At 39.1% G+C, this 24,751-nt stretch overlaps 1 protein-coding gene across 5 annotated transcripts in view; it reads right to left on the reverse strand.

Annotated features, from left to right (window-relative positions):
* Positions 1-1,047: 1,047 nt before the first annotated feature.
* DOP1B (DOP1 leucine zipper like protein B) overlaps positions 1,048-24,751 on the reverse strand; it is a 42,480-nt gene continuing 18,776 nt past the window's right edge. For 4 of the 5 annotated variants that reach the window (XM_068688409.1, XM_068688427.1, XM_068688419.1 and 1 more), the window contains 24 exons: positions 23,586-24,276; positions 21,870-22,141; positions 20,880-21,032; positions 19,750-19,850; positions 18,902-19,092; positions 15,600-17,214; positions 14,878-14,989; positions 14,084-14,266; positions 13,267-13,392; positions 11,366-11,500; positions 10,647-10,702; positions 9,708-9,812; positions 9,555-9,621; positions 8,054-8,195; positions 7,568-7,650; positions 7,220-7,329; positions 5,884-6,030; positions 5,406-5,467; positions 4,359-4,487; positions 3,740-3,876; positions 3,333-3,388; positions 2,684-2,833; positions 2,076-2,205; positions 1,048-1,351 (listed from right to left, as the gene is read on the reverse strand). In XM_068688409.1, coding sequence (XP_068544510.1) covers positions 1,091-1,351; positions 2,076-2,205; positions 2,684-2,833; positions 3,333-3,388; positions 3,740-3,876; positions 4,359-4,487; positions 5,406-5,467; positions 5,884-6,030; positions 7,220-7,329; positions 7,568-7,650; positions 8,054-8,195; positions 9,555-9,621; positions 9,708-9,812; positions 10,647-10,702; positions 11,366-11,500; positions 13,267-13,392; positions 14,084-14,266; positions 14,878-14,989; positions 15,600-17,214; positions 18,902-19,092; positions 19,750-19,850; positions 20,880-21,032; positions 21,870-22,141; positions 23,586-24,276 — 5,214 coding nt within the window. In that variant the 3' untranslated portion in view covers positions 1,048-1,090. The remainder of the gene's footprint in view (positions 1,352-2,075; positions 2,206-2,683; positions 2,834-3,332; positions 3,389-3,739; positions 3,877-4,358; positions 4,488-5,405; positions 5,468-5,883; positions 6,031-7,219; positions 7,330-7,567; positions 7,651-8,053; positions 8,196-9,554; positions 9,622-9,707; positions 9,813-10,646; positions 10,703-11,365; positions 11,501-13,266; positions 13,393-14,083; positions 14,267-14,877; positions 14,990-15,599; positions 17,215-18,901; positions 19,093-19,749; positions 19,851-20,879; positions 21,033-21,869; positions 22,142-23,585; positions 24,277-24,751) is intronic. The other variant, XM_068688437.1, reaches the window with a different exon arrangement.

The raw sequence follows: 24,751 nt of genomic DNA on the forward strand, positions 1-24,751 counted from the left end.
TCAGTGGAGTTCACCTCCTCACTATTTGGTGGCAGAACTAATCACCCTCTTCCACATCCCGGATGGTGGAAGCAGTGCAGCACCAAAAGCAGCTGCACAGGGAACAATACTATAGTCATGGCACTGAGAATGACCTCCCTACCTCCATTAACACCTAGGAACAGCCAAATACATCCATTTGTATAAAAAGTGTCCTTTAAAAAATGATTTTTCTTTTCACTTTAATTAGGCTGTCAGTCTACAGCAATTTATATTTTTACAGGATTATCTTCATTTAACTGCATTTCACAAGTCGCAAAGTGATCTTAGACGCTGAAAGAACAGAAGTTCTTTCATTTAAAAACTGAATTAGAATATTCTTAATAAACAAATTAAAATCAAAAGCCCTCAAAGTAGTGCAAATTATAAAATGTTACTGCATAGGTTTGCCTTTTATGCATGTGTTTGCTTTTTATTTAGGAATCACTAATCCTGAAGAATGCTATTATAATACAAAGCTGAAATTACAAACATGGTAAGTTTGCAGTTACTTGCACAATGCAAAGGCTTATAAAATACACCTGCTTCAAATTTAAATTATTTGTTTAGAAGTTGGTAAGCGTTAGGACAAGTTAAAGAAAGGCATAATAGAAGGGGGCTTTAACATCATGAAATGGCTCTTCTGCAAACTGATTGTATGCTGACATGCAATATTATTTTTTTCTCAAATTTACTTTCAGAACACAGTTCCAAAAGTAGTTTAAAGTACTTACTTGAGAAGTTGCTGGATAAATGGTACAGTTGCTACCTTCACCAACTCAAAAATATTCTTCCATTATTTACAATCTTTTTAATCCTTCACATTGAAAACAAGGAAAAGAATACAGTAACTATGGTAAATTACCACTACACTGCACTTCCTCCTTCCCATCTCCCCAGAAACTTAAGAATCCTGCTTTTTAACACCAACTGGAAAGAAGTACACTGTAGAAAAGCAGGAAGAAATCCCAAATGTAGTTTCAAAACTGGCAAAAAGAAGAGAAGAATTGCAGTATATATATATATATATTTTGCTATTTATCCACCACAAGTGAAGCGTCTGACATGCAGCTTAACTTTCCATGTTTTCAATGAAGTCACATTCAACGCTCTCTTCAAGCTGTTGCAAGATCTTTATGCCATTACTGCCAACATAGTCCACAGGGAGAGATGCAGAAGTATGTGAATGCTGGGATTCACTCCCATTCGTTGTAAATGCACAACACAGAGTCTTGAAGAAGGGCATAAGCTGGGTGATGCTTGATATAGTGCGGAAGTTCAAAAGAGGAAATTTGTGCCTCTTGGAAATTCCCTCATTAGTGTTGTTTTTTTCCTGCAAGTATGCAAACCAAGGTTTACCAACATTTCTGCACTGACACAACATTCTACTAAATATGGCTTATTTGAAGCCTGTACTATATGCTTGTTTTTATACTGAGAGATCCACAGCCTACAGCTCTATCACAATACAAATTGTATAGATGGTATACTGAGTTATTTTTACATTCAGGTTTGAGCTGCCATTAAATGGAAGTCTTACGTTTTCAGAATACTGTCAATCTGGACTAGACTTTAGAAGCCCCTATCAAACAGCTGCAGAATACAGAGTTAACTCTAATAAATACCAAGTGATGCCCCTCTTCCTTTTTTCTGCAAGTATCAATCCTAATGCTAAATTTTAGGATTAGGATTAATCCTAATCCTAAACCTCAATGGTAATTTAAAATGCTATTATGGTAAACATTTTTATTTTTGCCAAAGAACAGTGTGCTGTTTTTATAAATACCAGTCCTGTCTGTCTGAGACAAATTGTTCAAACCCGTGGGCAGATTTAAGGGAACAAGGAAAATTGCCACTCCACACTCAAAAGAAATCTGACATCTTCAAGATCTATTTATGAAAGCAAGCAGATACATTTTTAAAAGCCCCAGGAATATTATTATAATATCTAAAAACTTCTTGCCTAACTTATAAGCTTACCACTTATTTAGAAAAGTACATTAACAGCCTCAAAAGAAAAAAAAAAAAAGGACTCAAGTAAAGCATTTTTTCTTTACCCTGTATTTCTTCTTTAGCAGATCCATGATTCTTACTATATGTGGTCTGCATTCTTGATGATTTTCTACAAAATGAGAAGTCACATCAGATGACTCTGTGTCCACCTCTGGGACGAATGCCCATTTGTACCTGAAACAAATGGAATACATTGGTAAGAAAACAGGTAGAACAATTCCATTTGAATCACATGTAGTTTAGCAGAGCACTGGTTTGTTCACAGAATGAGCTGTCGTACGTATAATGTTATGCTATTACCAGAGCCAAACTTAACGAACAGGCAAGTTACTATCATGTCAGTACTTAAATGCAACCAGCTCAAAAAAAATCCCAAGTGTACGCAAAGGGAAAACAAAGAGCAATCTCTGTTTTTCTCTTCTCTATATTTTTCTGGTGAGGGAATCTTCAAATGAAGTAAAATCCTCTTACACTGACAAGACCAAAGTGTTTTTCTAAATACCCCCAAATTACTTTTATCCTTGCTTTAGTGTTCGCACTTGTAAAAAGAACAAATGGAAAAATTAACTCTAGAAAAAAATATATCTGAAATTACTTTAAAGGACAAGAACAGACATGACTTGGAGACCACTTAAGTAATTAGAAGACTTACATTTGAAACAACTGCATCCTGTCGGGTGGAAATGAAAGTGCTGTGTCCAAAAACTTACAAGCTGATAAGTACAAGGATAGCTCATTCTGCTGGATGTCAGGTCCACTGCCATCACCTGAGACTTTATGTTTGCTTATTTTGCTGTTGCTTCTGCGTTAGTTACAATTGAGAAATGCACAATTAAAACACAAATCCAACATTTTTCATTAAGCTAAAGGAAAACATCATCTACATTTACACAAATGTGCACCTGTACCTATGTGCAACAAAAGCCTTATTTTTTTTTTAATCCGTATTAACACTGGGATTAATATAAAAAGAGGCTGTAAGCAGAGAACTGGTATCTAAAATATTCAGAAAAAAAAACATCAAAATGTTAAAATATCCAAAACACTTACTTGGCATCTCTTCTATTTTTGTATGCAACTATTAAGTACCATTCTTTGCATCTAGAACTATTTTAGCTGCTGGAAAAAAATCCTAAACTGATTCACTAGTGCCAGAAATACATGACTGCAATTACAAACATCCTGCTGTCTCTTTCCTATCCCTGAGGAAAAATTTTTTAAAAGTAGATACAGAACAAGCACAATTGCTAACAGCTTTAACGAGTTTCACAAGCTTTCATCAGAGAAATGGTAATTCTTACTTTGATGGTTCATCTTCCTCAGTTAAATCTTCTTCCAGTTGTAGAAATGTCTGAATCTTGAAAAAAATAAATAAGTTATGAGGATGCCAAAATGTTCATACAACACAATCATTAAAAGATATGCTTCACATAGTAGTGTAAGTAATAAAAGGAATAGCAGGCTCTTGGTTTACTTTCATGACTTGAAACGAGTTAAGTCATGCAAGACACTACATTAGCAACAACAGCAACATCAGTCAAAAATGTATTTCCTAAAGACAAGGTTAATTATTTTCCCAAATTATCAAACTAATGTAGACCTCTGAAAACATTTCCTTTTTCAAACAATGGGTATATTTGAGAAGAAGAAAAAGACAAAATGCAAACAACAAAGACAAACTAGTTTCAAGTTACTACTTATTCCTTACCAATTCAGTCACCATAATTGGCCACAATGAGGTTAGATGTTGAGGAGAAATCCTTAACAAAAGAACTCTGAAGAAGAGAAACATCTGTGCGGCAACTAGTGAAGTCTGTCCAACCCGGAGGTTCTCAGACAGTCGTTCTGAAACAAACATTCAAAAAGTGAAGAAAAAAAACAGTATTATTTTCTAGAACACACATTGTTCCAGGAAATCAAAAATACAGAAGGTGACAAGATAAAATTTTTGCTTTCAGTTTCAGTCCCTTGCACTCTAGTAACAAGTATGTCGTTCAGAAGAAGTCTGAAAACGTAGGGGGTTTTTATATTGGACAAAATTATGTCAAAACTGACATTTGAGGGGAACAATAACCCAAGGGAGGCTGGTAGACTGCCACAAAATAATCCTGTTTCCACTTATATTTGTAGGCAAAAGGCTTTGGGTATGCAGATTCCTGTCTCTCTCTTAATGAGACTGTTCTGGGTAGAATTCAGAGATTCACAGTATTATAAATTTTGTTGAGAACTTTTTATAAAAAACGGAAGTATGACATTCCTTTCTTACACAATTTATGTATGTATTACAGCTGAATAAAAAAGGCAGATGAAAAGACCACAAATTTTACCTTGTATTAAGGGAAGATAGAGATGATACTGATCAGTTTCTCCACTGAAGACAGCAAAAGCTTGCCGCTTTAACAACATTGCTTTTTGCTCAATACTTGGGTAGAGTTTTAAGGCGCTGCTCTGCATATCTAGAACATATAAGAATTACTTCTTATCTACCATATACAAACTTCTTGTGATTTGGGATTAAAATAATTTCAATGTCCTGAGATACTTTAAAAATATAAACTCTCTTTAGGTCTACAGATTGGAATAATATATTGGTATTGATCCAGATCCACTCACACTAGTGGGAAAATTACATGAAGCAAACACTGCAGCTCAAATGAGGCTACCCAGTATTTTCAGGCCCTCTCCGTCCTAATATGCATGAATCTCCTTCTCTTTTCAGCCTCTTAAATCCAGAGGGGAGCGCTCTCAAGACGTACTGAGCAGAAACTGAGACAGTAAGTTAAAAACTATATATCTTATTTAAAATTAACAGTTTTGCATTGTAACCCTCCAACTACTCTTAAAAGGTCTGAAAAGGGACAAAAGCTGCTGCTTCTTTCAAAGCTCCAGGCAAATTCAAGGGGTCCTAAGTCACCTCTTCCCCAAGGACTTAATCTTCTGCACTGTCCTCAAGCCTGAATTAGAGATCAAAGCATGTTGCTCAAAGGTTTGCTGCACAGGTGCACTATATTTCTGCAGCACTATGCACTACACAGATGCATGCAAAATTAGCCAAAGTCTCCTTGCTTTTCTAACAACTGCTACAGTCACACTTCAAAAACTTAAAATTATGGTCAAATGTGCTTGTAGGAGTCCAATATTAATGTCTGTTGAACAAAAATACTTATGGTATATTTTAAATGGTACCAAAATACAGAGTCAATTTAGCAAACTTAGTTTAGTTTTTAGCAGAGAATAAAGTTGTTAACAATCAATTATGCAGCTGTAGCACTGTCTGCATTTTATCAATACATTATTAAAAATACAACTAATAGCTGAAAAGCAAATACATTTCAAATTAATGTAGAAATAAGTCAAAAGTAGCTAGTACTTACTCATCAAGTCTTTAAACATAGTTTTCTCGTGTGTTAGAAGATGATCAATAATGGATCTCCAACTGTATAAGATATAGAAGGAATTAGACAACCAGAGAAAGCTTTGGTGTTGATTCACCTAAAAACATTCTGTGAAACATTTCATACTAGGAAACAGTTTCCAAAGTGTATTCAGAATGCAGTATCTTACGGATTTTAACACATACTACATTCTAGGTCCTTCTGCTCTATTATATGTGGTTCTCAAATCACTAAGGGGAGTTATCAGAATGAGACACATTTTTTCTTCTGCACAATAAAGAAATTTTAAGTGCTTATAATCCATTTAGTATAGTAAGTTGCTGAGTCCCATTTTTAACATTCATCAATTATGTAAGAATGCACTAAAGAGAATTTTCAATATTAGCCTATTCCCCTTTAAGCCTTCCTTTGCAAATCATAGAATAGAGTCTTGGAGCGCTACGGTCTCACGTCTTACTGGTTGCATGAAGTGTCCATTTGGAAAAAAGCTGGATCCATATACAGCTCAAGAACTTCTTTTTTCCAGGCTCGCTTGGTGTAGGCATATCCACTCAATGAGCCGAGCAACTGAGAACCAGCACGGAAACTAGGAATGTTGTAGGTACTGGGCAAAGAGAACAATAATAATAAATATCAATCTTTAAAAAGTTAAATTTATGTACTCAGAAAACTAACTGGGCTCCCCAGAACTTCTAACCAGATTATCTCAGTAACAGGTAGGCTATGTCTGCATTAGCTCATAACTCATAGCAGTAGGAGATCAGTTGATCAAAACAGTTTATACAGAAGCTCCTCACATTTCCAGTGTTCCTTGTCTACGGAGACGGTTTTGGATTAGACGTATCACAGCACTGCCTGTCTCCACTACAGGTGTGGTTCAAAACTTCCCCAAAAATAAGTTTCCAAACTGGTCAATAGGCTCAGTAAGGCACAACAGTGAAGGTGTAACGGGCCCAAGTGTAAACTGGTAGGAGCACGGAGAAGGGACCCTCCATGAACTGATGCTTGTCCTCTGGCACCTTTATTCTGCAGAGGACACATACACCAAAGACCTTCCCGGGAATCTTGGCTACAGCAGCTGCTCCGACCATGGCTAAACTCAGGTTTCAGGTTAGAGTGGTGGCACTCAAACTAACAGGAGTACGACTTTTAGTTGAGAAGGGATGCAGTCAAGGCCCTCCAAATGGAGACAAATCACAGCATTCACTTCAAAACTAAACTACTGCTCTAACAAAATTGCTAATGTAAACACAGTCATCAAGCATTACCCTGAATTCCGTTTGTCCATTACAGCAAAGAGAATGGTCAAGAAAATCATTCTAAAAGCACAGAGACATAACTCAGTGCAAAACCCAGCAATGTCTGCTATTGCTGCATGAGTTTGGTTGGGCAGAGTGTAAACTTACTCAATATACAAGATACGCTCCCAAAAAGGAAGTTTTGTATTACCCTGTTGTGGAGGATGGCTCATCATTCAAATGGCAGAACCACAGAATGGTTTGAGTTGGAAAGGACCTCAAAGACCATCTGGTTCCAACCCCTCTGCCACGGGCAGGGACACCTCCCACCACACCAGGTTGCCCAAAGCCTCATCCAGCCTGGCCTTGAGCACCTGCAGGGATGGGGCATCCACAGCTTCTCTGGGCAACCTGTGCCAGTGCCTCACCACCATCATGATAAACTGACTATGCCTCATTCCCTAGATCTTCCATAGTGAGCAGAGAAAGAAGCTCTTCTGGGGTATCATTCGGGACAGCAGTCTCTGAGCACAGATGTGCTAAGAGAGAAGTCACCTGTGGTTGCGTAGATAAGGAAATACATAATATAGTAGACGGGAAATCAATGGCACAGCTTTCTCCTTCTCATCACTCCGGTAAACCATGTCCAAAAGAGAAGCAAGAACCTTAAAAATGAAAAGAATGTCTCATTAACCCTATGGTAGGTTTCTCACAAAGGGGAAAAACATGCTATGTTTCAAGATAGGATGTGTGCACATGTGAGATGCCTCATTAAATATTTAAGCTCATTTTTTTTAAGCTCCCATTTAGCTTACCAGAAAAACCTAATGTATTCCTCTGCTCAATAATATCAATAAATAACCATGGATGAGAACAGCAACTGGTATTCTGGATCCTACTTACTTCTGCAAGGAGTGAAAGAGCTTGGACGCTGTATATTGAAGGAGCAGAGGCAGAAACCATTGACGATGGTGCCACTGAAGTATCTGCAAGAGGCAAAATCAATTGTTTAGTTTTGACTTCAGACATGACATGGTTAAATTTTGCGGTTTGCTAATTTTCTTCCCAAACAGAACTGTTCCTTGCATGTTTGTATTACAATGAAATGCTCCTGGGCGTCTTGCCACAATGACATCCTTCATGCCTCATGCTGTTCTGTCCCATGTATTACATGCACCTGTGGTAAGTTCTCCCTATTACATACAGTATGTAGGTATTTATTAAACCCACTTATGTTGGCACTGTTAGTGGAGGGCAATGAATATTTTTACTTTCACTTTTCATCTGTATTACTTCATTCTCATGCAAACTACACACTGACACATTGTACTCTTTACTGACTTAAGCAGAAGAGAGAAAGCAATGGGAAGTCAGATAAAATCACATTACCATTCATATCTTCAACGTTGAACTCATCTGGTAAAATCTGAGGCTGAGCTTTCACCTCCAAGTTACGACTCAGCCAACTGGTCTGTTCCAGAGAAGAACCAGCAACAGTCCCTACAGCCTCCAAAATTTTTTGGGTCACCTCCTATAAAATAACCAGACAATATGATGAAGCCAGACAATCAGACGAAGCCTACTGTTACCTGGGCAATCCAGTGAAGTCCTTTTTTACATGGAACTTGTGAGGATGATCAAAAGTAGGCACTTTTATCTCTTAGAAACATAAATACTTTTCTGATCTATTTACCAATATGCACTCTCAAGATAAACTACTGCTCACTTCAAATAAAGCAAGGCATGAAAATGGGAAGCAGGAAAAAAAAATAAGTTAGATTAGCATGGAAGTTTTGGTAATGATTTTCCACGCAAGTCATTACCACTAATACAGTGTCTGTTCAGCATCAGTCCCTACACTCTTTCTGCATTAGATGTCATCCATCAAAGACATGATCTGAATTGTTCAGCCCCTCAGAAATGGTATGCAAATGTCTGTCTTGTTTTGAAACCTGTTAGTTCCTTTTTCTTCCTTTCAAATTTAGAGAGCATTAAGTGAGGCTGAGTTCCATTTTATAGAAATTCATCTGTCCATATTTAATTCTTTATGATAGGGGTAAGACAGACATTGCATCAAACTATATTCATAGTCACATTTTAGCACATTTTATTCCAAGTGAAATGAAAAGCTGGTCACTCTAGGGAAACCAAATTCCAAGGATCCAAATGAAAGCAGAGGTCATGTGTGAAGAGGCTAAAAGATAAGATGGCAAAACAGACCGTTTTATAACGACTGCCATTTCACTGGCCAGTCTCTGAAGCAGAAGTGGAGAGTCAAAGAAGTGTTGGCACACGGAGGCCATAACATTGTCTCACCTCATAAAAAGTGTTAGGTTGGCTCAAAACCAAAACTGCACCTACATGGGTAGTGCTTAAACTGTTCTAGTGAAACCACAGTTGGTAGAGGAAGAGAACCTTGCTCTACCCCACCCCTTCTTTACAGAAACGTGAGCCAATAGTCATTTACACTGCCAAATCCAGCTATAAGCTGCAAGGATAAATAATGCTACTAATTTTAGTTTCGAGATTTCAATACTTACACACATGACATGAACTCATGACCAGCAGATTTATGTTTTGATTTAAACTCTGAGAAAAATCATATAATCATCCTGGGAAAACAGCTTTGAACAGTCCACAGCTGCCACTGTATTTTCATGAATTTTTGACAACATTTTGTTAGAGACACTCCATGCATCATGTCTCCCATATTTCAGTCTCCCCATATTTATTGGGTGTATGTTGTAACATGTGAATGCACATTCAAACATTCTAAAAAGACAGGTGAACTTGGATACAAAGTACACATTAGGCCATCTCCACTTTTACTTAGGTAAACAGTGCCAGAAGTATGAACTGGAAGAAAAAGTTATACACGTGTAGACTGTACCTGCAAGTCTTTTTGGTCTTTTTTGTTTTCTAGCGTAGGTGTCCTAGTCACAAAGTCATTCAGAGTACTGTGGGAAAATCAATTCAATCTGAGTTAGCAATTGGATAGGTCTACTTGGTACCTCAATAAGCCTTCTTCTCTCTTATGCAGTACCTGAGAAGCAGAAAGTGCCCAGGAGGAGCCAAGTTCAACTGCACAGACTCCTTCAGAAGTCCTAATAAGGACTGGAAGTTCTCCTGCAATGCTGAGACAGGCAGTCTACCAAAAAAAGCACACCAAACACACCCAAGTCAGAAGTTAAGAGTTAAAGCAGAAAACAACATACATGTGTAACTTGGTGGCCCAAAAGCTTCCATCAATATCAGCCCTTCAAATCCTGCACATTCCTAACTGATCCAGCAGTATGGTATAAGGATCTGGTGCCACACGCCATATGTGTGTGCTAGCATCAGTAAATGCTAGCAGCACGTGCAGTATGCCAGCACTGTGAAAGTGGTGGTTCTCCAGGGGAAATAAAAAGCATAAAGTTTAGCTAACTCCACTGCCTGCCAGCTTACTTTATCTCCATAGCTTACTGCATACAGTACATTGTACAGTCTAATAAATCCATACAAGAAAAGGCAAGTGTATGAGGAAAAGTTTTGATTAAAAGAGTATTTCCAATCAGCTGTCTGACCCGCTAAATGGCCAGCACAGACTGCAGCCATAGCAATTTTATTGTGCCTTTCTGAAGAGGAAGGAAATGTACAAATTCTCTGTTGATTCATCTGGCAACACGGACCAAATAAGGAGAAAGGTCCTAAGAACTCAAACAAGTGTCTTGCTAATTGGATGTCTGAGGTATATTGCTCTAGTAGTATTAAATGAGACTTTCAGACTGGCATTATCAACAGGTTAATGGAACAAAATGTCATAGCCCATTTATTCTGTGTCTATCCATCACTTAACAGTGAAGTGGCAATAACTATTCCCTGCACAAAGGTGTTCTGTGACATTGTGACTCAAAGATCAAAGTAAAGCAAAAATAGTAATGCTAGCTGTTATCATAATACTTCAAGTAAAACAGAAAATTATCTTAAATAACCAAATTACCTTTGAATGAAAGCATAACTGAACTGCAGCATTGGAATATCTACAAGAGAGGATTTCTGGAAAATAAAAGCAAAAATGCAGTTATTTGCTCTCAAAAGAACAGAAAGCCCAAGCTGCTGGAAAACACAACCCTTCTAAGAAGCCACTGGTACTCCCAACAGGTGATCAGCCACAATACAACTATCTACACAACACTACAAGGGAATTCTGAGCTCTAATAGAGGACCCCTGTTTAGAAGTAGTCACATTACTTCTGATACCCACTACAGTTTTTCAGAGCTGTATGAGCTCCCATGATGGCATGCATCACAGCAGTACTGTCTTCCTTGAAAGCCAAATGGAAAATAGAGTCAGCATAAAGTACTTCTAACTGTTCAGATAAGGGTAAAGGAATAGAAACATGTCACTGAGCCATTATCTCTAATATCAGAGGACGCTCCACCTTTTCGTTACCAGCAACTTTTCTAGCAAAAATACCTTTTTAAGGTATTTTATAGGTATTTTATACCTTTTTAAGGTATTTTATAGCAAAAATACTTTTCCAGCAAAAAGAATCTACTTACACTGATTGATTACAGAAACCCACATACTGGAAAACATAAGAGGAACAAAAGCAAATTTCACACTTACAAAGTAACTTTCCTTCTAACAACATCTAACGTATGCTATTCTAGGTTTATTCCAATGTATTAAGAAAACAAAATTATCTTCCTGGTTACCTCTTCACCCTTGATTTGTGATGGTTTCTTGACTACTTCTTTGACTAGATGTAATATGGTATCAATTTTCAATGTGTTAAGTGCACATATTAAGTCCACAAGAATAAGCTGCGATGCGCTAGCCACTGGAAGAATCTGATGAAACAAAACAAAAACCACATTTGTCAGATCGCTGTACCACGTAAGCCACAAAGCTGAAAAGCAGCTTTCCATGTAACAACTCAAATATCATTACTTAAACAAAACTTAAATGACAGAAGTCAAATCAACCGTGCGAAATCTCCCCACAGACAGATTTCTCCCAACACCTTCATGAAGACAATTAAGTGCTGGGTCCTGCACCTGGGTTCTAACAACCTGATGCAGTTATATAGGCTTGGGGAAGACTGGTTGGGAAGTTGCCTGGCAGAAAAGAACCTGGGGGTGCTGGTTGACAGCCAGCTGAACATGAGCCAGCAGTGTGCTCAGGTGGCAAAGAAAGCCAATGGCATCCTGTGAGAAACAAAGTTGTGTTTTTGCAATAGAGAATTACTTTTCTGTATTCCAAGGTAGTTGTGCAGTCATAATAAGGAGAAATGCTAAGTAGGTAAGTGGACAGTAGAAGGCATCACTGTTACAAAATAAGGTAGAAGCTTGAGAAAAACGGGATGAGCAGTGTGAGAACAGTAAAACAAAGATCACAAGTTCTCAAAACATAAGAAAGGAGAAATTAAAGGGTTGAAAAAAAAATAATTATACATATATGGTATAGAGGAGTGTCAAGTAGCTTGTGAACCTGTAGTACCCAGCCAATGAGGAAACAGGGCAGGTGATCAGGCATCAGTTAATAAAGAATAAAAGGTTATGATTTGCTTACTAAAATGCTCTCCTGATTGACAGGACACCCGCCATTGTAATTGTGAATAAAATAGCTTCACAGAAGATCCTGTCTGAAAAAAATTGAGATGTTTCATCTGCAGCACCCGTGAGACCGCACCTCGAGTACTGTGTTCAGTTTGGGGCCCTCACTAAAGGAAGGACATTGAGGTGCTCGTGCGTGTGCAGAGAAGAGCAACAGAGCTGGTGAAGGGACTATAAAACAAGACTTATTAGGAGCAACTGAGGGAACCGGGGCTAGTTTGGAGAAGAGTAGGCTTAGGGGAGACTTCATTGCTCTCTACAGCTACTTGAAAGAAGGCTGCAGCAAAGAAGGTGTTGGTCTTTTTTCTCAGGTGACAAGTTATAGGATGTGAGGAAATAGACTCAAGTTGCACCAGGAGAGGCTTAGACTGGGTATTAGGAAGAATTTCTTCTCGGAAAGGGTGGTCAACAGTGGAGCAGGCTGCCCAAGGAAGTGGTGGATTCCACATCCCTAGAGGTATTTAAGACAGAGGTAGATGTGTCTCTAAGGGAGATGTAGTTTAATGATAGGACTTGGTAGCTCAGGCTGATGGTTGGACTTAATGATCTTGAAAGTCTTTTTCAACCCAGATGATTCTATGATTGTATGAATTTCAGCACGCCCAAACAAAAGCAGAAAAGATCTTCTGCTCTGAATACACACTTAATTCCAGAGAATATTACATCTCTAAAGTTTCTCTGGAAATGGAGCTGATCCAAGATATTTAAAGTAAAATTGGCAAGCTGTAATCCTAAGATTACAATCCATTACTGAATAAAAAATGGTTATTACTATCAGATAAACTGCTAGATTGTCATTTTTATCTGATTATTTACTTAGATTTAATTGTAGCCCTGATGCTTTGTGGAATTGCATATAAACAAAAACATTTTAGATTTGCCTTTGTCAATTGTAAAACAACCAACCAACCAAAAAGAAAAAAACAACACACCACCACAAACAAAAAAACAACCATCAAGCAACCTATAAACAAGTCCAGAGTTCCTATCTTTAGTTTTACCTTCATTTTACTTTGATTCCTATGAGGTTTCTTGCTATTCCACACTGCTGCAATTGCCGCCATTAACTGGATTCCAAGTTGTGCTGTCAATGGATTCATGAAGTCCAGTATTTTAGTTCTTAATGTCTATAGAGGGGAGAACAAGAAAATACTCCTTTTAACTTTGGAAGGTAAAGGCTAACTCAGTCCTCAAAACATTCTTCCTTTTCCAAAGATGTTCACAAAATACACAATAACAAAAGAATCTCTTTGTATGTTCGGCAGTCAGGCCAGTTTTGCTAATTTGCCTATGAGTTATGTGTCCTTCTTAGAGAAGGGAGGCACATATGTTAGAAAACAGACTGCAAAATATAAAAACTTATTGTGTTGGTTTTTCTCCTACACATACTTTTCACTACTATAATTTTCTAATATCTACAGAAAAAGGGAAAAGCCTGTAGTATTTTTATTCCCTCAGGTAGATGCTCTACCACCTGCAGAAAGTGCAGACAACTGTTTAGCTCTACAGCAATTAGTAACAGAAGCTCATAGAAAAAAAAAACACATACACACACACATGCATGCAAATAAATAAATAAAAAGGTCAGGTAAGGGACCAGGATGGGCAGAAGGAATATGTAAAAAATCTGCTTTTGTAGGAAGATACTGTAGATACTGTGCAAGTCAGGAGCTCGTAAGAGTTCTTCAAAAATTCTTTATGCCCCAGTACCATTCTGGAAACGGCAAAGCTATTTCTATGAACTTTATGTAAAATGCACTAGTGAGGGAGGAGATGACAGGGATGATGAGATATACAGCAGTTTAAAAGAACTCCTACTTTGGTTGCTTTAAAGTACGCTGAGGAAGAGCCTTTAGTTGTTCCAAAGAAGTCAGTTGGTCTTTTCTGAGAGTCTTCCCTCTTTATAACGCTCCAAAGAAGGGCCATAGTATTAATAATACGAGGCAACTCTTCCAAAATGGCGTTCCTAGCATTTCTCAGGTTTGCAGGCTCAGCTAATGACTAGGAAAGCAAAAATATGAATATTAAAATACATCATATTATGCACCACAGAGTGTTCTCATTCTGTAATTAGGAGACTCTTTTGTAATGACAACTTTAAAAATAATTCAGCTGTTCTATTTCTGAATTATACTGCTGCTATTAAAGTCTATTGAGTTTGCTGTTGACCATTTTGGGTCACAGAGAATCAATTTGTCTTGAAAATTGTTAAGATAACATCCTTTTATGCCAGATGTTATGAGAACAAAAATGTAGGGAATACATCAGAAAGCATGTTATCAACTCAAACAAAACCAGAAAATTTTGTTAATGACAAAGCAACTACAGACAAGCTGCATGCCACTAGTATTTGTGTGACTATGATCGTCATAAATGACTTTACTTAAAACTAACTTTCCTTTCTTCAAATAAAAAAGAACTAAGTTCAGCCCCCCTCCCTTACACTTTTACTTAATTCACTTGCTTTGATGTGTTATCAGGCTTCTTTAAGGCTATCTTTCTTGTTCAAGCTCTCCTTTATTGATTTATAATCACCTCTGAGTAAAAAGGGATGCATGCTTTGATGAACAGGTGCCATGGTGTCAAGCAAGTGGTAGGCATTAAGCAGTTACCTTTTTAGTTTGATTAGGGTGATCCAGAAGGCAGAAGTGACCAATAGTTGTCAGACCTTCCAAAAGGGTTAGTGGGTAATCAGGCGTAACATTCTCTCTTTTAGTGGTTAAGCTTTGGAGAAAAAAATAAAAATAAAAGAGCTCAGCAGGCCAAGCAGCATTTCCGCGAGTAAAAATTCCAAGAGAGATCTATTTCTATTCGATAGTTAAGGAATTCTGGAATATCAGAACAGATGATTCACAGACTATGCTTGGACAACCCCAACTCCTTGTCTAGATCTTTAAGAATAGAATTCCCCACTTCACCATAAATCTTAAACGTTATTTCTCCTTACTCCTTTCACTTACTGACTGTTCTCAACAGTATCACTGTATTTTTCTTCTGCAGGGTCTCTATCCCCAGTTAGTCCTCCAACATCCTGAGTCTTGTCAGAACTGGGCACTTCTTTGTACTTGGATGGCAAGCAGCATCACAGCTGCCGGTCATTCTTGCTGCTGGTCCCCTTTCCTCTCTTCATCCGACTGCAGTGAGTCCTACTGCGACAGTACTGCATCCGCCTCATCTGGGCTCAAGGGACAGATGCCTGCATATGCAGCAGGGTTTCAGAATCAAACTCTGGGAGCTACAGTGCTAAACGAGTAAGTTACTATGCACTACTCTGTAGTAAGGGGAACTTAAAAACAAGTTTCAGCATAATAAATCCCACACTGCTAACTCTTACCTTGCAGATGTTTTCATGGATGTCTTCACAGCTTCATTTTCATACTGTTTGACAAGCTCATCCAGGTTTTTACATATCTGTACAACAAATGGTGCCACAGTCCAGCCTAAAGACTTTCCAAAATAGGGCAGGGAAGATGTGACCAAGCCTACCCAAGTGGGATGCATCCCATAGCCATACTCTGGTTGCAAACCTCTAACAACAGCAGAGACGAATAATCCCTGTGAAGTTATTGGGTGTGGATAGACATACTGCATCGCACCGATAGCCTGCTGGAAATTAAGAGCCTGCTGCCATTCCTTGGAGAGGTCTGGTTGATTCTCCTGCTCCTCCTGAGTCTGTCCAAGATGGTGCTCCAAGATAATCAGTACCTGCAACAGCTTCAGCAACTCAATCTGCAGAGGGTGTTCGCTCCATATTTGATCATGTCCAAAATTGATTAGACTCTCTTCAAAAAGATCTTCTTCAGGCACATTATGAACTCCATCAGCCATAAGCAGTTCGTACCGCTTCTGACTTGTGTACATAGATGCAGACAAAGAAAGAAGAACAAATTCCTGAATTTTGCATCTTCCAAGTAAGTTGCGTATGAACTCTACATTCTTACTCTCTGCTGCCTTTGCCATGGTAGCCAGCTGGGTCATCATTCTAATCAAGACTTCCACACTTTTTACCTGAACGTCTCTGTTGCCAAGCACGTCTCTGTGTGTAACCTTCAAGTAGCACGGATAGTACGAACGCAGGAAACTGAGACAGAGGTAAGTGAGCAACTCTATTAGAAGAGAATGGGGACACATGGTTGGGGACTGAGTCTGAAGCTTGCCATAAAAACTCTGCCCGACTAGAGCCTCCTGATGGCGAGCTAAGAGATTGTAAATAAGATTCAAATGTGCTGTGGAACTGGTATCCATGCTAGTGCTAGCTACAGCTTCAATAAATTCCTTAGGGTTTGTTTTAAGCACTGCCTCCAGAACAGAAAAAGCATATAATACCCTCTTGGAATCATAAGGTTGCAAATATAACAGCATATGTTTGAACAGAGCCTCAATCATCTCTTGTTTTTCCTTCTGCTGCTTGAGCAACTTAGAGTTGGTAATTTCCTGGAGCTCCAAGTCCAGCTCTTCATCACTTGACAGAGATTCGGATGCTTGAGTCCTCTCGGAGTCAGCACGCACAAGGTTTAGCGCTACACTAGACTTGGAGCTTTCAGGAAGGGATGCATGGAAGGAACCTGCATGGTTTGTGGCCTCTTTGCCATCAGCTGCAGCACTGTCATTGTCCTCATTGCTCACTTCCTGCAGCTCCAGAGAAGGAGAAAAAGAAGATGTATTTTCACTGTCATGGCCTGTGCTGGTGTCTGCTGATTCCGTGTGCTCACTATTGTCTTGGTCACCATCTACCTCTTGTGAAGTTACTGAAAGTGATGCCTCTTGCAATCCAAACTGTTCAGTTTTTAACTCTGGCTTCTCTGGATCTTTTTCCACTTCTGCCCAAATTGCTTCTCTATCCACGGTAGTAAACTGGCTCAATGGAAGGTTTTCCTCAGAATTGCTCTCAGAGATACCAGACTCTTTCAACGAGGCCTTTTTCTTGTGAAGCCAAACATGCATATCTTCTGGAAAAAAAAAATCAAGAAGAGCATATAATGAGCCATTATACAAATATCCTCTACATGGAATAAATCATTGTAAGAAATACTAAAAGATTTATAATAGTCTATTAATTGCAATGAGGAAAAAAAATAATTTTGAGGTAAGATTTTTTTTTAAAGTGGTAGAGCAGTACTGACCTACTCTAAGTGCAAGAGGATCAAAAACCTAAGCATGTGTTGTTTCTCTTATGCTACGATTCCCTAGTTGTGACAATCTTTTTTATGCTTTCTGAGCATAAAATGTTTGTTGAGATCAAGGAAATTAGAAGGTTAAGAACTGAAGTTATTGTTGTTATTTTTTAAGAGCTAATGTTTTCCTTGTTTTCATGCTGTGGAACAAGGAAGGGATATATTAGCTCTGTGTTTGTATAGCATCTATTAAACAACTCCCTTTGGATGCTATAAGTGTCTGCCATCTAATTACTTACCAATCAAAACAGAAAAACAATTATGCAAGCAGACAGCTAGGTTAACAGTAATGAAAGAGACAGATGACACAGAAGTTTTGTTTCGAAGAAAGTACTGGACGCTTCTATGCTATCTTCCTGATCTGCTCCAGGAAAGAACCTTGACTTGGGCCATATAATGCAGGACATCTCATATCCACACTGCTCCCAGCAATCCCACAGCTGAATAGACTGCCAGCCTTCAGAGGACTCCATGCTTGGAGCAAACCCTGAGTCTGCACTTACATCTCAGTGTTCTCCACCTACTCCCCAGAGTTTTCTGTCACAGTAGTTGTCTGTTCCACATTTTTCACAGGATCATATGTGGTTCATAATGGCTCTCATCATAAATCTTAAGATGAACATCTCCTAACTGTCAAATTCAGTCACTCAAGATAAAGACTCCCTGGCATATTCCTAAATGTTGGTGGCTGGAGGTGATCCTCAACTGCAAAACCCCCTCTTTGCTTCTACATTCTAGCTGTGGGATACCTCAAGCTGTATACCACAAGGGGTCAACTCTCCTCTTGAATCAAGATGGATGATCTTTGGACAAAGACAGTTTAATCTTCAGAAGTTGGCAGAATTAGGGTTGTGTGCGTGCGCGCCCAAAACAGCAAGGTGTGCTTCACAACCTGTCTGACTGTGTTAGCACGATGCCAGGGGAATCAATAACAAGAGACATAATCTGAATAAAGAAATCTGGTATGAGGGCGCTTGGTCTGCTAGGGTGAGACCAGGCAGAGTAAGGTTTGCCTGTCCATCCTGCCTACTGGAACAGTTCCTGGACTGACGCAGTCACCAAACTGCTCCTGAATTCCATTTGGCTGCAGACTTAATTTTGCTTGAGAAGGGATCCTGTGAACAGTGAACGCACATGCAGTGTGGATCATCTGGGAATGGCAACAAGAAGTGTGGGACAAGATCCCAGAGCAAAGCAAGAAGCAATCTAAACCAACAGTGTAGGAGCAGCCACTGTAACAGAAAGTGTCATTAGGCCTTGAACTAGCATGACTTACTCATGAACTCTGCTTTAGGCATCCCCAGAGGTACTTGGATGAGGAGGAACCTACAGAACTGAGGCCAGTTATTACTATTATTCAGTAATAGGATGCCATCACAGTTCAGAGACCACCTTCAGTAGGTGTTCAGGAGTATGTAATGCTATGCCAACACTTACAGTTTCAGCCCAAGAACAGTGTTACCTGCTGAATTTTTCTGTTTGATGTAGTGGATGGACGTGCGTTGTGTCTTTGGATGAAGCAGCAGCAGCAGGACTGGTTCAAGAATCCGTGCAACATCATTAAGTGAGAGAGCACGGATCAGCCAGCCCTGTGCTGCAGCACCAATTGCGCCATCTGAACAATTGAGACTGTCCAGTACCACAAACAGAGACCTGAACAGAGAAACCAGAGCGAATAAGAACAATTGAAATCCCTAAAAAAATTAATGCAAACAACAAAGTAGTGGCAGGGAACAGGTTTAGCGCATGTTCAAGCAAGCGTCAGCCAATAGCTCATCTCTGCTACCAACAGCTTGATCATGCACATTTTTTCTTCTACTACACATGCAATTGCAGAAGCAAGGCCATACATATTTTCACACTGTAGAAGAAAAGCATGCTTCAAAGTTCTTTCACATATATACTGAGAAAGACTTTTACTGCTTTTGTCTCCATTTTTGTATAAAAGCTATGATCTCATAAATAGGAAGTCACTCAAAACGAAAATAACATTTTTTTCTTTGTGTTGGTTCTATTTTGTTTGGAAAAAGTCTAACCCACTCCAAGAGAAAAAGTGTCTGCTAAGCAGGAACTTGTCTGCTTGAAGTTACTCTTCATACATAAAGCTTGTTCTATTTTTACAAAAACTTCCTCCATACAAGAACGTAAAAGCACTCTTCAGTGCACCATGCATATTCAGCACAAGCAATAGTGCAAGTGAAGATCTTCCTTTTGCTTGCATGTCTCTACAGCAAGCGTTTTTTCCAGCTCAGAAAAAAAGAACAGAACAAAGCATAAACATTAGTCCAAACCAGTGAAAATGGAAAATACCTATCAAAGGACCGATTGTGAGAAGTTACTCTGCTGCCTTGGATCTCTCTGGTCAGATGCCACATGACAGAAAATCTGAACAGTGCTTCCAGCCTTGTCCCCTTTTCAAGGAAACAAGACAGATACATTATTTTTTTGCAGCATTTATCTCTGAGTAAAGTTTTAGTGATTTTTAAACTTCTAGCAAAACAATATGTTCTGTAGACAAACACTAATCCTTCTCAGGTAGTTTGAGAGCACGTGTTCATTTTACAATAAGCTAAAATCCAATGCCATATATCCACAAATGCACAACCAAAACTTAACAGCTACAATGTTTGCAGAAGAAAAAAAAAGATCTGCCAATACACCAGAAATGTATTTCAGGACTCTAACGTGTAAACATTTAGACTATGTTTGGTGCTAGGGAGGTTTGAAAATTAGATGACAAATAAGAATGCACTGCTATATAAGTTAGTGTTTAGAATTGGCAATTTTGCTTAAAAGGTTTTAAAAAGATTTCCAAACTTAAGTTTCAAAATTGCAAGTGAGAAGGTATGAAAACAACACTGAAGAACGTCATTGTAAGTTTTGTTGTGCAAGATGCTTCTCACAAATGAATTCTAGATTATTAAAGAACTGTTTTGTCATTAAACTAGATGAGTAAAGTAATTAAGAACTGACTTAGTTTAAACACAGCTTACTTAATATAAGAACTAAATACTAAAGGGTCAAGATTTTGCTAGCACATACCTACATGTTAAAAAAAAAAGTTTGGTTCAAATATGAAGTTTAGAAAAAAATCAACACAAGACAAAATGATCCGAGACTTAGTCGTGTAGCTGGGTCATTTTGGAAACAAGGACAAAAAATGCAAGCTTTCAAGATGCTACATTAGTTGGGCCAAAACAAAAAACGCTCCAGCATTGACTGATACAGCTTGCATCTGGGGGTTAAAGTTAGCTGTAGTCTCATGATGAATCAGTCCCAGGGAGTCGCAGTGGAGTGGACAGGGAGTCTGCTGGACTCCTGAGAAACAGAGGGACCACGGAAGCGAAGAGCTGGGATGGAAGGGACCAGAAATAGTCTGGGAAGCATTGGAACAACTCTGTCTCAAGTGATGATGGGGCTTCAGTGAGCACAGAACCTACCTTATCATGATCCAAAAGTGCATGGCATATAATGTCTTCGCAGATATTTGCTGATGGTGCCAAGCAATGCAGCCTGTAGAACAGTTCCACACAGGCAATATGATGTTCCCGGGTCTCTTTGTTCAGCTGATTCCAGAGCACACAGGCTACTCTCTAGGGTACAGTAACAACAATAAATAAAATAATATTAACAACAACAACATAATTTCTTCACTGACTTAAAAGCTTTCTATTGCATAAAAGTACTCCATTACTGAAAAGGATTTCCAAATCTTAGTTTACCAAAGAGCAAGAATTCAGGTCACACACTTGAACCTAAAGGAATGCAACATTCCTAACCTGGTGTTACAGGATAGGTAATTCAAAGGGACGTGCACCACAAGCTGAGGAAAGCACCTTCTGCTTCTATTTTCTGGGTCAAAACATTACAGATTATACATGTGTCAGGCACAGCAGCTGTAAGCACAGTAATTAACAGTAAGAGCCTGGAACCAACCCTCATATCAATAAATGATCAGGATAAGGAAAGCATCTTTGAAATAGATATACTGAAAACAAGGAGAAGGGCACGTTCTTGTTATCATTCACCTACTAATATTGCCTCTTATCCAAAAATGTCTCTGAGTGGTATCAAAGTTCTCCAAAGCCTAGTGTTTAGGCTAAGGAAACCTAGCCCTTCAAGTCAGAAATCAACTGCCTCCACCCTTAGAATCCGGGCACAGAAACCAAAATGCAATTCAAACATAACCTGTCACTTTTGAACATCCTGTTGCGAAGCACATTAATAAGAATAAAATTGCTTTAAAACACTTATGGAAGCAAAAAACCAACAACAATAAAAACAAACAAACAACAACAACAAAAGAAACACCAGCAGTGTCATTGCAACATAAATATACTGCCCCAAACATTCATATCAATGTTTCCTTCCCCACCCCATCCCTGGATGTAGAGTGTAGTTGGGCAATAAAGAAAAAAGAATATTGATACCTGGTAGAAATCTGTTTTCTCCGAGATGATCTTCAGAACTCCAGGAGCAATGGGAGGAAGCGTGACCATCTGCAGCTTTCCAAGGAAGGGGTTGTGCCCAGAGACTTTGTATCGCTTCATTCTGTCTTCTATCACAAGCGCCAGCGACTGGGAATGGTTGATCACCTCCAGCAGTGTGAAGATGGACACGTTCTGAACGTAGCAGTCGTTCACACAGCAGCATACCGTCATTAAGGACTTCAGCCACAGAGGGAAGCTGGCATCGCAACCTCCTTGGAAGATAAGCGAGAAAAAAAAGGTTTGAATACTCTAAATGTCGGTCATATTTCCAAGAATTCTTCAATCAAGCTCACAGAGCCCAGAGACAAAGATGATTGCTCAAATCCAACTGTGAAGAGCTTGCTTCAAAGCAAACTATACTCTTTCCCCTGCTTCTTCCAGCAGAAAGCTCTCACAGGACCTCTGTGACCCACTAACTAATGGATTTCTGCTTTCCAGTTTGTTTACTCCCAAATAGTTTTACAGCTGCTGTTTTTCAGCTGTCACTTTCGAAACTAACAACAGAAGCCTGCTGCTCCAGGGATGCTCTCTGCAGTAGCATTGAGGCTTAACATTTCAGCAACCATAAAGTACACAAGGAATTGATATGGCTAACAGTAGGTCAAGTCACTTTTGCCTCTCCTAAGCGAATAATCAGATAAAGTTTTATTAGGACTTGACTGGAGACAGTCTCAAGTATGAATTCCTACCTCTGGCTACAAAGCCAAATGTTTGAACTGTTTACCACCATGAAAAAATGAACACCTGTCCTGTATTGCATTCTGCATTGCATTCAGCCCAGACCTTTTATTATAGGTTCTCTCCTGCCTTTAAACCTTACTCTATTCTCCAGGCTGTGCAGTTGAAAATGACTTTGAAAATAACCAATAATCCTAGTACAATATTCCAAAGGAACATAATCATGAAAGCAAATCTTCTAAGTACATTGCTGACCATGTGGAAAGCACTGAAAATATGTGAAAGTGTCCATGTCAAGCAGACAGCTCACCCATGCGGATGATAAGCATATCACTACTTTCCCAGGAAGACAGCAGAAATTTTTAATGAGGTACAGAACCCAAAGTTCCAGTTTCCCACCTCTCCATTCACTACAAGCCCATCTTGCCAACAAGCCCTCAGGCCAGTAATTGCTGCTGCTAAAACTAATGAAAACTCCCAGCACAAACAGGCCCTCCAATTATACAAGACTATTCTTATACGTTAGCTTGAATCAAATTCCTTTCAACTTTGAGGGTAAGGGAAAGGACTGTTCTGCTTGCTTCTGTTATGGTTTGGAGCTCCAGCTTTACATCTACTCTGCTTGCGTCCAACACTTCTCTCTCCCTCTCTTTTGTTTTTTGGGGGGGTTTGTTGAAGCTCCTGAACCCTGCCACAAACTCTCCAAGCCACAAGACCTTTTCAGCCCTTCGTCTACAAGTTTAGTAGTGAAAGCTTTCAAAAGAACATGCATTTAAAAAGCTTGAGAAAAACTGTCCCTCAGCTCCAAGACACAGAACACATACTGATGTGGTAACTCTCAAATTCACAAGCAACTTGCATTCAGCCCTGTCAAAAGGTGTTACTACCAGTCACAACTCTTGCAAGTAAGTGAGCTCACGCTGTTAGTTGCACTCTCAGATGTGCAAGTTTTTGTCCAGCAAAGGAATCTTTTCTTACCAGGAATCTGAAACAAAGAGAGATACAGCTGTTCCATCTCCTCCTCTGACAGGTAGACTGGGAACGTGGTACAATCCAACAACAGGTGACAAGCTGCAGCGAAAGCTTCCTTGCAGTCACCTCTAAGGGGTCCCAAGACAAGCATCACTTGCTCTAAGTCCCACTCTTCTTCCTTTTCTTTTTTATTACCAGAGTTGTGTTCAGAAGAAAGAAGATGGGAACTCTTGTTCTTGAACGGTGATCCTCGAACTGAGAACAAGTCTGAAAGTATTTGTTTAAACTGAGGTACAGTCATTTGCTTTGCTTCCCATGCACTCTTTTTCTTGCTAGCACTTTCAGGTAATCTGTAGCCATTTTCTTTTTTCTCTTTTCCCTCCAGATTCATTGCTGAGATGCTTTCATTACTTGCTTCTTGAAACTGCACCCCAAAAATGTATTTACTGGCAAACTTGGCAAGCAGCTCTTGGATGCAGTGCAAAGTCTTCTGCATGCTCCCCCCTTTTTTCCAGACATCATCTCTCTCAAGGGTCACAGTTGGCACCCCTAAGTGCTGAGAGAGCTCTGGGGAAGAAGTGCTTAGACCAATGCCACTGTCTTCTGACTTCAGGGGAGGGAACGGAGTCTCATCCTCTTCCTGCAGCACTGACTTGGTTTCCAAGGTTACATCCCCACTGTCCCTTTTCACTGGGCTCTAAAACAGAAACAGTAATGTGGTTAATGTGGCACTACATTGATCATTTTAAAGTATGTGAACTGTGGCAAGCAAATAGAAACAGCAATGAAAGGAAAAAAAACAAGAAATAGTAACTGCAATTTCCAGACGCAGATTACTTTAATAAAATCAGTACTGATAAGCAGTCCAATTCAATAGCATTTAAAACGTAACAAATGTTTATGTAGACCTCACAATCCTTGACTCATCAAACATCAACAGATCCGTGTCTACAAATACTTGGCAAATAGAAATGTTTCCTTAAAAACAATTCATCACTGGAACAGTATTACTTATATCTGATTATTTCCAGCCAGATGCATTTCTTTGTTCTACTTCAAAACTTTGCCAGGCTGTGCTTGTGTGACTGCTTCATGCCATCTATTCCTCATTCGCTGTCATGGTCTCCTGCACCCAAATAATACCACATTGTGTTAAACTAAAATATCAGTTT

The sequence above is a fragment of the Anas acuta genome, chromosome 1 (assembly GCF_963932015.1).
Source record: "Anas acuta chromosome 1, bAnaAcu1.1, whole genome shotgun sequence".
In the NCBI taxonomy this organism is placed as follows: domain Eukaryota; kingdom Metazoa; phylum Chordata; class Aves; order Anseriformes; family Anatidae; genus Anas; species Anas acuta.